This window comes from Coccidioides immitis (assembly GCF_000149335.2).
Source record: "Coccidioides immitis RS genomic scaffold supercont3.3, whole genome shotgun sequence".
In the NCBI taxonomy this organism is placed as follows: Eukaryota; Fungi; Ascomycota; class Eurotiomycetes; order Onygenales; family Onygenaceae; genus Coccidioides; species Coccidioides immitis.
The window spans coordinates 571,791-585,615 of NW_004504308.1; the positions used below are offsets into that span (position 1 = coordinate 571,791).

Consider the following 13,825-nt stretch of genomic DNA (forward strand, 5'->3'; position numbering starts at 1 on the left):
TTAACTACTCGGAGCTCTCGGAAGCTCAACTAAGCTGCTTAGTCACCCGAAAGCGAATTCCCATAATCACGTGATCCAGTGACTTCATCGAATTGTCACGAAGCTTCATTCTAAAGAGCATACAGACACATCCGTCACGGCCAGCCCCTTTCAACAGCTTCTCCGGCCCCAAATATATTTTCATATCTGCCATCGCCATTTCCTTTGCTTCTACACTCCATTGTGAGCGGACGATAATGTCAAACATTGGCGCTTCCGCCGTCAAACCGGAACCAAGTCCCGGACCGGCGATCAAATCAGAACCCGACACAAAAGACAATGACATTGCGATGCTATCAGACGAGGATATCTATGAGGATACGGGTGATTTAGATTTTGCGAATGCCGCGCAAGATGTATGGCTGACGAGGATTCCGAAAATTCTCTGGGAGAATTGGTCGAAACTCGACGATGATGAGGAGATACAGATCGGCACAGTAAGGGTGGAAGGGCCGCCAACCGACATTAAGCGGGTATGGATCTGAATCCGGATCTGGAGCTTTCTGCTCTCTTCCGACTCAGCTAATACTATGAGTCTAGATCAGTCTTCGATTACTCGATATCCCCCAGAATGAGGGAGTACCGAAGGATTATAATCTGAAACGCCAGAATATAAATGCAGATCGGACTGCTTACGCCGTGCAGAATACGTTTATATTTACAGAGAAGGATCTTCCTGGGTACAAAGACAGGGCGCATCTTCTATTCAATGAAAACCAGCCCCACGGGCGATCGTACGTGTACGAGCAAATGAAACGGGATTCAAGGAAGAAGGCAAACAAGAAGAAGTGGGAGCCATATACAAGGAAAACTATTCCAAGTGTGTTCTCCATTTGTCTATATGTGAGAACTGTGGAAATACTAATATTTTCTTCAGAGCAAACGGCCATCGCCGCGCGAGTACACGATGAGTTCAACTGCCTTCCCGTTGAAAATGAGGAATATCATAGAATAGCCGAGAAAAGAGCTCTAGAAGCCCTTAAACCGAAGAGAGAAACCAAGTTTATCGAAAGAGTTACTGGCAAAATGTTGCAGCCGAAGACTGCTCAAGCTGCCGACAAGTCCAACTTTATTGTAAGCCTTCGTCATTTCTCTTTCACCTCTATATTGTGGTTTATTACTGACATCCAATAGCAAGTTACGAAACCCCCAAAGATTCGCACCCAAGACAACAAAACCGCCCGTATGCCGCAAAACGAGCTCCTGGACCTCATCTACGCCTGTTTCCGACGATACAGGTACTGGCCATTTAAATCCCTCAAAGCTGAGCTTAAGCAGCCAGAGGCTTACCTCAAGCAAACCTTGGAGATGGTCGCACATCTTGTCAAGAGTGGTGATTTTGCGATGACATGGGAGCTTAAGCCGGAAGCACGGGAAGCAAGCTACGCGAACGCCATGGCGTATAAAGATGCGAAGCAGGAGCTGGCTCCAAGCGCGATGGATGAAGGTTCTGAGGCAGAGCCAACCGCTTCCGGAATTGGTACCGATAATGATGATGATGAAAACATTAAATTTGAAAATGTGGTTTGAACAGCGTTGAGGTCCATATAGTGTTTGGCTGCATTTACATACTATCGTGGTTTGGTGTTGGGAGTTCGGCAGTGGAACTATAGTAAAATCCACATCAAGGTTTCTGTTGGCGTTATTATGTATCCAGCTACTAGACACGCATTCTGAATCATACTCATTTCTCATGATATTTCCCTTGCCTCTTTGGATGTTAGAGTAATCCGAGCATCGCCTGCGAAGTGATGGATATGGATTTCGGATAAATGATAAGCCGAACCATTTCCTTCTTGGAAGCGGCTCGCCATAACAAGCGACCGTCGCTCATCCTTTGAGCAAAAGTAAATGTCGACAATCAGCTTCAGACGTTAGATTCAGAATGAGTGAAGACCAAGAACTCTTAGCCAGGATCGGCCGCCTTGCTGGTATATTATTACCCCTTATCATCCATCTATTCTGACAAGAGCTAAATGAAAATCCCCCAGGGCAAATCAACCAGCACAAGAGTCAACTTACGCCTCTCTCACGCGGCGGTTACGCTAGCGCCCCATCGCATACCAGCTATGGTAGCATTCACAGGCCTCATCCTGGCTGGGCACCTTATCGTGGACGTGGCCGGCCTCCTTCAAGACGCGCTGCTGGACCCCATCGCCACCGAACTCTCGTCCTCAATAACAAAACACCCAACCCCGACACTGCGGATAGCAGCTCATCTACCACTGTACCTGGCGACATGAATGTCGAAGCAAAACCGCCACAGCAAACTGGGTGGGTAGCGAAACGCGATCGTCACATGCAACTTATCAATACCGCAATCTACGACCAGGAAGCCCAAGCGAGAACGAAAGCTATTGAAGAGACCCGCAAGCTAAAGGCACAGAAAAAAGCGGAGCTGGAAAAAGCGAAAGTCTTAAGATTTGCGCAGCATATTGTTGCTCCGACTGCAGAAGCCGCCGCTGCTGGTGTACGTCCGGATTCATACAAGATCGTCATACAAGAAATCCCCTTCCAAGTTATTAAAGGAGGGAGCAAGTTAATCCGATTATCAAGTGAGCCTACCCCAAGGCTTAGAGAAGGTGTGAGAACCGGCTTACAGTTGATAGATGACCCCACAGCCGCAAATGCGACTCCGAAAAAAGTAAACGTTGGTGGCGTGACATTTGTCAGAAGCAAGAACGGGAACCTACATCGGTTAGGGGCCGTGGTTTCAAAGAAGTGCGTGTCGATTCCCCGTGAGAGCTATAAGATATCTGACACTGGCGGCAGGAAAACCGGGGCTGTTAGGAAAAAGGATGAACTCTGCAAGAGATTTACTGCGACGGGTACCCTTACTCTCCCTCCCACCGAAAGGCTCTATCCAATAAAAGCTACGATGAAGCTTCGCCAGATGGAATTTCGATTTGAACTAGGCGAATGCCCCCTACTAGGCAAATACTAACCATGGTTTTCTTTCTAGGTTCCTGCTATAAGGGGCCTAAGTGCTCATATATTCACGATCCGAATAAGGTTGCCATCTGCAAGGAATTTCTTCAAACAGGTAAATGCAGTGCAGGACCATCGTGCGATCTTTCGCATGAGCCATCACCAGAGAGATCTCCTGCCTGCGTCCACTTCATTCGTGGCCGCTGTTCTAACCCCGCATGTCGATATGCGCACATCCGAGTGACACCAGGAGCGCCAGTGTGTCGGGATTTTGCTATCCTGGGATACTGCAGCAAAGGTGACCAGTGTCAGGACCGCCATGTTATAGAGTGTCCAGACTATGCGAACATGGGCAAGTGTGCCAAGCAAAAATGCCCGTTACCGCACATTGACCGAGCGGGCCAAATCCGCAAACTCGCCGCTAATAAGGCAGATAACAACACCCACGCTACGGAAAATCCAGGAGAATATGCGGACGATGTATCTAGTGAAGAGGAGGCATACGACGAGATTGATTCTGATGATGTTGATTCTGATGAGCTTGATGACGACGAACCCGAAGTGATCATCCCTGGTGCACATGCAGGAGAAGAGGTCACCCAGCAACACGACTTCATCAAATTCTAAGTATCTGTTCATGTCTGATCTAACATACATGCATACACACAGGGCCAGATTTTCTCTACCATAGAGCTGGATCTCTGTACCCTTCCAGAGTGCAACATGGCCGACAACTGTTCCAGGATACCCATACTCAAAGTTATCCCAGGCGTTGGGAATAGCTAAAATTCAACATCCCAGACAAAAAGCACAAATTCTTCATTTGAACCCCATCGGGGAGATATCATATCACTCCCTATCTACCACATGTACTATCGTTGCGATGGTGCATTTTCCCTGCTTTTCTTTTCCACGACAGCATTCAGATTGCATGGTATTGTCTTACCTCTCTCGCTGTGATTCCCCTGGGAACTGCTTTGCTAGATTTTCGGGAGAGGGGTTTATTTCCCTTTACATATGCCGCACAGCCATTAGTGATTTCTTTTTTCTACATTGGAGCAGGCGTTTTGTAGTATCCTATCCATTCATGGCTCAGTATTCATTATCATGATATATATATTTTGGAGAAGCAGAATTTTGTTCTCATCTATTACGCGAAAGAGAATAATGGACAAGAAAGAAAAGAAAAGTAAAAAGTAAATGAAATAAAAATAGTTACTTCAATGATATAGTGAATATTCCAAAGGACTACACATATTGGGTACATACATGGATTCCTGGTATGGCCCGCTTGGAAGGACGTTTTGGCCACCACAAAGCATTCGGAGGCATACACAGCAGGGAGTAGTCGCCCCATCAATCGCCACAGCATTTACGCTCCCATACCTATCATTGCAAAATGGCAATGGACATACATATATGCGTATGTGATTCAAAAAGAAAAAGCACTCGTAAAAACTGTAAGTGCTAGTTTACTTGGCAAGGCCGCATTGCATCCGAAACAGCTTTGACACTGGCGCTCTCGAGGGAGACGTCTCTGCTTCTTCCGCAATTCGATCGAGAGATAAATTTATCTTTTCTCCGCCATGTAGGGGGTAAATCCTCATTTTGGTTTCGTGGTTTCGTTTTTTGCCATCAGGTGAATACGTACATATGCAACTTTATTGCAAAGGCGAATTTTTATATTGCCGGGGGAGTATGGCACGGATGCATACAGAGTGCATGCACCGAGTTTCCAAACACATAGAAAAAAAGGGAGTGTGAGAGAGAGAGAGAGGAAAAGAAAAGCCACATGGACTGTTGCTGCTGGACCAGCTAGAGTGGTGGGCATGTTTGGTTCGAAACTGAAACAGATGGCTTTGAGGGGCTGACGTACCTTTTTCATTTTTTTTCAAAAGGGGATGCTTTTATTCGCTGGGTAAGAGCGAAAAGCAACGGCTAAAAGGAGTGAATGACGGGGCAATGGGCATAGTTGGCGGAGCGAGCAGGGTTAGATGCTGAAGAAGTGTGGATGTTCACATGCCTTGAACCTGAAGATAGAAAATGGTACATCGTTTCTGATATCAAAACAAAGTGCTAGTGACAGAGAAGTTCATGTATGTATGTTTAATTAATAGCAGTCAGGAAGACAATTGCCATGATGTTTCAAAAATTCGTGATCGCCTGTTCCGACTCGCGGCCGCGGGGTGGTCTAAGAGCGGGGAGAAAACGTGGCGTGTCAACGAAGGCCGCTGTTAGTAGAAAGGATGGAAATTGAGTTGACAATTTGCATATTTGAATTTTGATATCGACTTGCTATTTTCAGCTCAACGTCGGATAAACCGTCCGCGGTGCAGGTGTTCTTGTAGCAGTACAAAATCGTGCACAATGAGGACATTGTGATTTGGAAGAAAGCGAGATCTAGTGTAGTGGCAAGCGTCGGGTATCAAAGCTTGCCGCAGTTAACGCGGACTGGCTACTGCAGTACATACATACGGGGTTTGAACAAAGAAATAGGTAAGGAGGTATGCATGCATTTACATGCAGCAGCGTCAGTGAATGGAGGAGAAAATGCGAAGGTACCGAAGGAAAGGGTGTCCATTTCCTGTGGACCACAGAAATTACATGAAAACGAGATTTTGATATGCTCCATGACGTTAGCTACATCCGTGCTGGCAATTCACTTCCAGAGGGTGCAGGCAAGAGGGCACGTGAAGGTAACGGTCTGTGCTGCAAATGATTTTATATGCTGGATCGAGGATCCTATGCAGCCTTTTCCCGCAATCTTTTGAAATCTGTTGTTCCAGTCTAGGCTGGTGCAAGGCGGGATTTTGTATACTTCTTCGGGCGCGACAAACGCAGTGAAGCCATCCCCAACCTATCAAGGGCAGCTTGTAACTGTGGGCGCACAGATGTACTTCTGTTGAGAGGAGTGTGCCCAATGTCAGGGGGTGTCAAGGGAAACAGGGACCATGAGGCGATGAACGGAGATTGCGTCGCAGTGATTAAAAGGCCAAAGAACAAAGAAAAAGCCGGAGAGTCAAACCTGGGCTCAAATCGAAAGAGGGCGGAAAAGGAAATGGGCCTGAGGCAGGGCGAAAGAGAGAGGGAGAGCCAAGCAATACGGCTGGACTTTCGTCCTGGGGACCTTGTTCGTAAATCACAATCATCACCCAAAGAGGTCATGGTATTCAAGCAAATGGACGTCTTGATGGATGGACAGCCCTAAAGTATTGCCCCATGTGACATGGAAGAGCGGAGATGGTACGTTGGACTCGCTGATGCGCCACCCTGAAGAGCAGCGAATGACGGCCTCCAGCAAGGAGATTCCGATCTGAGGCTGGCAGCCAAAACCTCTTTAACCCCCCCCCCCCCTCGGACAGTATGAAGAAAGCCCACAGGCAGAAAAGAATTAAGGTCCGAAGGGAGATCCGACTGGCCTGCGAGAATAAATTGCCCCTGGTCAAGAAAAGAGAGGGATCACCAAGGAGATGCGGGCCATTGGATGAGAATTCGTGGGACGACGGGTCTTGAGTGTTTCGGCCCCCCTTGGTTTTTGCTGGGTGAGAAGCTGATTCGGCGCATTGAACGGCGAGATGCCTAAGGGCCTGAAAAGGCTCTTCAGCTCCCCAGGATCCCGTTCGAGAGGGCCGGCGGGCGAGGGGACGTTTTGGCTCGTTGCGACGAAAGCGGGGATGGAGCGTGGCAGCGGCGAGTGAGGTCGGCCGGCCGACTGCAGGCGGGAGCCATTGGAAACTGTACTAGACCAATCTTGGACTAGATAGGCTTGGCAAATGCTTAGTAATTATGACGCTAGACGGTAACTAATTTGGTTATGGGATTACGCGGAGTACACGATTCTTCGCTGGCTTGGAGGGTTTTTTTACGGCGGGTGGCCAGACGAGCATACCATCATCGCTGCCCATCTTTCATCCGACTCAAGATCTTCCATGCAGACAGACATGGATCTCGGATATTACTCCTCACTGGACCTGTCTCATCGAGCAGAACGCCTCTTTCTCCCTAAAAATGCTGGATGATTGAACTATTCTTTCCCCAAAGGCGAGCTAATTATCCCGTATCTTCACAGTTTTGTGGCAAAGATGGCCGGTAAATCACCAGGCCACACGGGCCGTACCCTTAATTCGTCTACTAGTTGGTTATTCGTAATCCGCCAAACCCGAATCTTGGGGCCTCATGATTTGCATACATGATCGGATCCCGCTCATGCGTCCGGTGCCCAAGGCCCCTCAGATATCCACTAAAAAGCGACCCGGCTCTGGAGTGCTTAAAAGTGTACGTACCACACGATGTTCGGGGTTTGTGGGCTCTGTCTGGGCTGGTTTGCAGGCGTACTTTTGCCGAGTGGTACTGAGTCACCGTGAGGGACTGTCGAACGTGAGTGGCTTTTTCTCTTTGAATGGTGAAAGAACTCGCAAGATGCACGACGGACCACTGCTCTGTTGGAGAATCCATGAAGTGATCGTTGACGAATAGGTACCTAAGTGTAACTAACCACAGCGTATTCCGAGCTGTTTGATTTAAAGGGTAAAAACTACTCTGTAGACTCGAATCGCGCCCCCCCATCCATGGGACATGGTCACGCAAGTGATGAAAACGCTCGCAGGAATGACAAACTACAGAACAGACGTTTCGATCACTGTTCAACAGGCTCAGCATCTCGCTTGCAGTCTAAGAGTCTGCGTCGCTCTTGTGACCTCGTCGAAGCCTGGAGCAAAAATTGCACTGCCGACTTGAGCAATCACTATGTTAGGCATGTACTCGGTAGTTAGCTATTCCATCAAACTTCAAAAAGGATCTCTGAACGTGAAATTCTTTGGGGGGGAATGACTTCTGCCCACGAAGCTCCCCCGTTATGACTCATAACTCGAAGCACCAGACCTTCTCATCCTTATCGTACCATGAACACCACGGGTACTTTGATATCAAATCGATAACCCCACATACTCCTGTACAGCGCAGCATCATTTATTGCTTGGGCAGCGAAAACCGGCCCAGATAGGAAAAGCCGATTCCACCCAGTCATGAGGTCAGCATGTACGGCGTCATGTACCTCAGACTTAGCTATCCTATGGGAATCAACTAGGGCACGGAGTTGAATCCCGCTTCTCTTTCTTCCACTCACGTTGTCTCGTTTTTTAACATTTTTATTTTCTGTATGATGCACGGGAGAGAAACGGAGCATGTACATACATACGTTATACAGAATACATGGTACATATGTAAGGGACAAAGAGGGCAACGGATACGGTTCTATGGGTCGTTCTTGGTCTCTTTCCTCTTCAGCTTCTTACGCTCAAGACGGTGGAAGTCCGAGATGTGAGGCGTTCAGGCATGTCATCTTGATGCTTGACTGCCTGGCGTACATGGATTTCGACATCTGAGTGGATAGACCGGGCGCATGTAATCACCTTTCACTTGCTTGAAATTCCCCGTTTCGCGGGTCCAGTGGATTACCAGCGGTGAGGATGCGAATATCTATTGGCTGATGGCATCCTATTCGTCCGTAGTTTGAAGATGAGCTACTACGGAGTACAAGGCGACAGATTTGACGTTTGGTGCTTTTCCTTTTTTTTTTTTTTTCCAACTTTGCCTTGTGGCCGACAAAAAATTGGAGAGCCTTGTGGATGATGTGCTCGTAGGAGATCCTCGCAAGGAGTGAGAGGCTAACTAGCTTCTGGCACGGTAGATTAGAGAAGATGTGCCGCAAAACTATTACCACAGTTCCCCCCTCCCAGTGCCATTGACACGCAAAGAGGGCACGGGTAGACTATCCGACGAGCACAAGAAGACGCTGTACAAGGAATGACCGAGATGGCCAAAGCACAAGTAAAACGTTGTACAAGAACACAGTACTGCGAGATATCGAAAAGCCAACGCAAATAGGCAGCGTAGAGAGCGGGAAGAGCTGTCGTGTTCTGTAGATCAAGCATCGGAGCTTGGGGATTGGTACCTTGTGGCCCCCGGACGGTCTAGAGAGAGAACGAGATGAGAAAGAGGGAGACAGGAGAGGCACAGTTGTACCTTGAGGGGGGGGGAAGGGTCTGATCGACAGATAGGTAGGGTTTCCATGAGCTCTCGTCGGAGAGAGAGGGGCTGGTTCGGCATAAAGGCCCCAGGCTGCAAGGGAGAGGCAAAACGGGGGAGCATAAAGTAATTATCGATGAGACAAGTTGAACATTATCCAAAAAGTCAAGTTGGAAGATAACTAAGTGTCCGAGGAGTCGAACCGTGGCTCGCAGCCCTGGGACCACAGGAAATGGCGAAAAGCCTAGTTGAACGACGGTCTTCATTCAACTAGAGATAGCGAACGAAAAAAAAAAAAAAAAAAAAAAAAAAAAAATTCGAGACGGAAAAAGCAGAGGTAAAAAAAAAAAAGTTTCATTCGACCGTTCAGCCGGGAAGGAGAAGCTTTCTCGGTCGCGGACGGTTAGTTCGGTTGTGCTGCTTCAGCCCAGTCAGAGAGCTTGCCTCAAGAACTGAAACAGGCAGAGGCCTGCGGTGGACTTTTCAGTGCACGAGGGCCTGTCATTGCTCGAAAACCGCGAAGGCTTGCGAGGGTGTTGTGCAAGGGGAGAGGAGGCAAAAGGTGAAGATGGTCGTCACCCGTGATCTCCACTCGCCAGGGCTGTTTGGCTTGAATTTTTTTTTTTTTTTTTGATTCCGAAATGGAACTAATTATATTTTATTTTTATTTTTCTCCTATTTTTCGGATTAAAATGCAACTGAACGATTAACTAATCCGTGATGCTCGGGCCCGTGCAAACGCCCATGATACTTTTTTTAAGGTCCGACGAGTATTATTACTAGGGGCAAAGAGTGTGCAAGATGCATGTATGCCCAAAGGCCAACAGAGAGGGCATCCAATGGCGAGCGGGCAGGCAGGACGAACGACAAATCGTCGCCCCTGTTTTCGCCAGAAGTCCAAAGTTCCTGGAACGCTGCACCTAGCGTCTATCAACCCCAGTCGATCTGGAACAGTCGCGCCTTTCTGCCCATCACATTGGAGAAAGGGCGAGTGGGAATAAGCAAAAGCATACCCGTAATTCGGGCCGTGCAGAGGGATGTTTCTGACGTTCGGTTTGTGGTGCTGCTGCTGTGACGCTGCTGCGAGCGAGCACTTCGACTCGACTCGACTCACTCGAGCGTCCGGTCGCCCTGAAGGGTCGTTGGCCCATCGGTATCTCGACTGACTCCTCGACTCGTCCCTGGTCAGCAGTGCAACACTCGCCTACTGGCCGGGGAAAATGCCTTTGCTTTTCCCAGGCACACCCACACCCCCCCCCCCTCTCCATCCTCGAACAGCTCCACAGATGAGGCCGTGAAATTATGGCAGAAAAGGGTTGTCTCTGGTTTTTTCTTTTCCCGCGAAGCCGACATGCTACTGGACAATCGGCAAATTCCTTATGGGTTTACTCGAAACGGACGAGGGCGAGGTACGGCAGCGAACTAGGTTGGAGGGGCCTGGTCCGGCTGTCTCTAACTCTCTCTCTCGCCTTCGCTCCCTTGCCGCAGAAACTAACTCCACCCAGAACTCAACTAGCTAATAATTATACAATGTACTGTGTCGATGAAGGGGAAGTCGTTTTCACATCTGCAGAAGGGGAGAAATAATAATTATAAAAAAAAAAAAGGTATGTATATCTATCAGCTTCCCCCCCCCCCGGGTGTTGATATATTGTCCTCTTCCTTTTTATGTCTTTTTTTTTTCCCCTCTCCCTCAATAGCATAAACAAGAATCCTGTCCAAGACAAAATATCCATCCCATCCCCCCAGCCTCTTCTCGCCTCTCTGGTCAGGATTTCTGGTCTCGAACCCCGCACTGTTGAAACGGCCTCCCCCCTCCTCAAAGGTAAATCCTCCTCAAGGTCACACACACACCCTCTCACCACTCCCTCTCACACGCATGCAGCTCACACTCGCCCACCCGAACAACGACAGACTCCAGATATAGCTAGAGAAAAGAGAGACAGACAGACAAGACACATCGACACACCCTCCTCGCCGCTCGCCTTATCACGTCCTCCTATCACCCCAACAGAGAACGGGCAAACTTTCTCAAAACAAGAACCACACAATCCCACACCGCCTCTTCGCCCGCGTCCCTCTTAAAAACTCCCGCTCACTTCCTCGCACCCCCCCCCCCCAGTTATTCCACCTCGCTCCTCTTCATCGGAGAAATTATCCTTCACACGAATCACATCCTTCACGACCTTCACGACCCTGTACTATTTTGCTTCTTTTTCTCCGGACTTGACGGCTGTCGTCCCACTTTCGATCTGCCCCGATTCTTTGTACCTTTTTGCCTTTTTTTTTTTCTTTTTCATTTTTTTTTTTTTTTTTTTTTCTTTCCCTTTTATCCATCGATCTTGACTTTCGGAGGTTAAATTTTATCCAAAACACCTCCATTTTTTTATTTTTATTTTTATTATTTTATTATTTTTATCTTCTCTTCACACCCTCACAATGGCGAAGTATTCACATCCTTCGTCGTTCGACTTTTTTCAACAATCGCCCGCCCTCGACTCCAAACCCATCTTCTCCCCAGACGACGAGATGAGCGTACTAGACGACAAGATCCTCGACTCAAACACACAAGACATCACATCCCTCAACGGCCAACGAAGGTCGTCCTTTGACCACACCACAGACGACTTCTCGCGGAGAGACTCTGTCTGGTCGGATATGGCACAACACCACAGCGGAGCCCAGTCGCGGCAACCGTCCCAGATGTCCACTCCTCTCTTTGAACCCATCGCCAACCCGTTCGTCCACACAACCACATACCCTCCACAACAATGGACGCTGGCCACGGATTCCGGCTCCTGTACCCCGACTCCCATGTACGAACAGTTCCCACACGACTTCGATGCTGCGGCTCAAAACCCGTTCGCTGGCGGTGCTGTCGGTGCCGTGCAGCCAGTTGCCTACCCAACCATGCCATACCGACCCGGCTCTACCTTCGCTCCTCACAATGCCATTCCAATGTCCCCGCAATCTAGCCAAGGCTGGGCCTCAGCGTCTGCCGATCCCGCCGAGATGCAGACGAAGGCTGCACGGAAAAACTCCACAACTGCCACCGGCTATCGAAATAGTTCCAACCTCCATATCCGCCGGGATGGAATCCGGAAGAAGAATGCTCGCTTCGACATCCCTGCCGAACGTACTCTGAGCAACATCGACCTCCTCATCAGCCGTTCCACCGATGAAGAGGAGATCAAAGAGCTCAAGCAACAGAAACGTCTGTTGAGAAACCGACAGGCTGCGTATGGATCCCTTCCCCTTTTTTCACTTACCCACCACACCAAACCCCCCCCCAAAAAAATATCCTCTTACAATGATACACGGAAATCTGTTGACTGAACCATTCTGGCTGACTCTTCCGCTCCTAGGCTTGACTCCCGTCAACGTAAGAAGGTGCACACCGAACAGCTTGAGGAAGACAAGCGACGGTCCACCACTCTCATCAACGAGCTCCAGGAGGCTATCCGTGAGATGAAACTCCGGGAGACTGAGCTTGTACGGGAGAAGAACGAATTGCTCGAGGGTCAGCAGCAGCTCCATCAGTATATCGACCAACTCCACACTGAAAAGGAGGAGTTGATTCGATCTCATACTCTGGAGACCGGTGAACTTCGAAAGAAGAACACCATTCTTCGCGAACATATGGAGAAACTAGAGCATTCGTCTGCGTCCGGGTCCCTCTTCCGCAGCGATTTCTCCGATTATGAGAGTCTTGCCGTTGATGGAAGCTCCTGGGATGACTTCTCTATGACCAACGAGTTTACTCTGGATAGCGAGCCTCGGGTACCCATTCGGACCCCGACGCCCGCTCCCGAGAAGTCGCTTACAACGGTCATCAAGAAAACTGACAAGGTTGTCGAGAAGCTTTCGTCGCAAACAGACTTCCCGTTCAGCTGGAATGCATTTTACATGTGTCTACTCTTCGGTGCTTTTATGGCTTCAAACGGCCCGTCGATGTCTCCTAGCTCCATTCCTCCTCTTTCGGAAGAGTATCGTGCCGAATCTGCCAATGTTCTAAAAGCAGTCCTTGCTTCTGCAAATCCTCCCCAGGCCTCCAATTCGCTCAACCTAGCCTCCATTGCTGGGCCATCGTCTACTACCCCGTTCCCTGCAACAATCTCCGGCGCAGAAATGGCACAGATCTCTTCGGGTCAGGACACCACTATGACCAACCTGGATGACCTGCACCGAAACCTTGTCGTTCCCACAAAGCAGCAAGAGGAGGAGCAGGCGTTCGCCCTGACCGCAGAGCAGTACAACGCCTTGACGACCCTGGACGATGACGAAGGGGATATTACTCCGCAACCTTCCAACCTGCAGCAAGCCTACGCTGCGATGCGAAGCCAAAATACCGGCATCAAAGGCACCTCTGAGGTCTATTCCCGCTCTCTCCTTTGGGACCGTGTGCCAGAGAAAGTTATCCGTGATTTCAGACGGATGGTCAAGGACTGCGGAATACCCGGCAAACACGAAGAACCTGGCGGTGCGATGTGCACATCTTGACGCCAAGCCTTTTAATGCAACTATTAATAAACAAACTCCGCTCTCAGAGTTTGGTATACCTACCTAAACCTATTGGCTCGACGCCTTGACACGAATTTCCTTTTTGTGACCTTCATTCCCTCCATCAAACTCTTATCGTTCCTTATATATCTCTGTTTTTCTTTTTTTTTCTTTTTTTTTTTTTTTTTTTTTTTTTGCGCTTTTTTCGGCTCGGAGCATTTTCACATGGCGGGCCGGAGTCGGGGACGGAAACACCCATCATGCATTCCCTCAAGAATCAGGACCTAGAGAGCGCCGCGAGGCGCATGTTTAGCTCGCCGCTAATACGATA

At 48.9% G+C, this 13,825-nt stretch overlaps 6 protein-coding genes across 6 annotated transcripts; 4 read left to right on the plus strand and 2 right to left on the minus strand.

Annotated features, from left to right (window-relative positions):
- The first annotated feature begins 137 nt into the window (after nt 1-137).
- Nucleotides 138-1,735, plus strand: CIMG_08713 (transcription initiation factor iif). Its single transcript, XM_001241549.2, has 4 exons — nt 138-512; nt 580-859; nt 917-1,113; nt 1,174-1,735. The coding sequence occupies exons 1-4, from the start codon at nt 237-239 to the stop codon at nt 1,567-1,569; spliced, it is 1,149 nt and encodes a 382-aa protein (XP_001241550.2). The 5' UTR covers nt 138-236; the 3' UTR covers nt 1,570-1,735.
- Nucleotides 1,736-1,892: 157 nt separating this feature from the next.
- CIMG_08712 (CCCH zinc finger protein) lies at nt 1,893-4,191 on the plus strand. The gene is made up of 5 exons (XM_001241548.2): nt 1,893-1,970; nt 2,031-2,594; nt 2,649-2,760; nt 2,812-2,867; nt 3,002-4,191. Exons 1-5 carry the CDS (start codon nt 1,925-1,927, stop codon nt 3,592-3,594), a joined length of 1,371 nt encoding a protein of 456 aa, XP_001241549.2. The 5' UTR covers nt 1,893-1,924; the 3' UTR covers nt 3,595-4,191.
- A 913-nt stretch (nt 4,192-5,104) lies between these two features.
- On the plus strand, nt 5,105-6,175 carry CIMG_13176 (uncharacterized protein; the record flags this gene model as incomplete). The annotated part of the gene is made up of 3 exons (XM_001241547.2): nt 5,105-5,200; nt 5,316-5,663; nt 5,759-6,175. The coding sequence occupies 3 exons, from the start codon at nt 5,105-5,107 to the stop codon at nt 6,173-6,175; spliced, it is 861 nt and encodes a 286-aa protein (XP_001241548.2).
- Nucleotides 6,176-7,619: 1,444 nt separating this feature from the next.
- On the minus strand, nt 7,620-8,152 carry CIMG_08710 (uncharacterized protein; the record flags this gene model as incomplete). The annotated part of the gene is made up of 2 exons (XM_001241546.1): nt 7,620-7,711; nt 7,915-8,152. 2 exons carry the CDS (start codon nt 8,150-8,152, stop codon nt 7,620-7,622), a joined length of 330 nt encoding a protein of 109 aa, XP_001241547.1.
- Nucleotides 8,153-9,924: 1,772 nt separating this feature from the next.
- Nucleotides 9,925-10,347, minus strand: CIMG_08709 (uncharacterized protein; the record flags this gene model as incomplete). The annotated part of the gene is made up of 3 exons (XM_001241545.2): nt 9,925-9,939; nt 10,008-10,175; nt 10,240-10,347. 3 exons carry the CDS (start codon nt 10,345-10,347, stop codon nt 9,925-9,927), a joined length of 291 nt encoding a protein of 96 aa, XP_001241546.2.
- Nucleotides 10,348-11,433: 1,086 nt separating this feature from the next.
- Nucleotides 11,434-13,494, plus strand: CIMG_08708 (bZIP transcription factor; the record flags this gene model as incomplete). The annotated part of the gene is made up of 2 exons (XM_001241544.1): nt 11,434-12,233; nt 12,360-13,494. 2 exons carry the CDS (start codon nt 11,434-11,436, stop codon nt 13,492-13,494), a joined length of 1,935 nt encoding a protein of 644 aa, XP_001241545.1.
- Between the last annotated feature and the right edge of the window lie 331 nt (nt 13,495-13,825).

What these genes read in the sequence shown, in the direction of transcription:
- CIMG_08713 (XM_001241549.2), top strand. Translation starts at nt 237, where the DNA reads ATGTCAAACATTGGCGCTTCCGCCGTCAAACCGGAACCAAGTCCCGGA. An exon ending in TACAAGGAAAACTATTCCAA is followed by an intron (nt 860 to 916) that starts GTGTGTTCTCCA and finishes TATTTTCTTCAG; the next exon opens with AGCAAACGGCCATCGCCGCG. An exon ending in CCGACAAGTCCAACTTTATT is followed by an intron (nt 1,114 to 1,173) that starts GTAAGCCTTCGT and finishes GACATCCAATAG; the next exon opens with CAAGTTACGAAACCCCCAAA.
- CIMG_08712 (XM_001241548.2), top strand. Translation starts at nt 1,925, where the DNA reads ATGAGTGAAGACCAAGAACTCTTAGCCAGGATCGGCCGCCTTGCTG. An exon ending in CAGGATCGGCCGCCTTGCTG is followed by an intron (nt 1,971 to 2,030) that starts GTATATTATTAC and finishes AAAATCCCCCAG; the next exon opens with GGCAAATCAACCAGCACAAG. An exon ending in GGGGCCGTGGTTTCAAAGAA is followed by an intron (nt 2,761 to 2,811) that starts GTGCGTGTCGAT and finishes CACTGGCGGCAG; the next exon opens with GAAAACCGGGGCTGTTAGGA.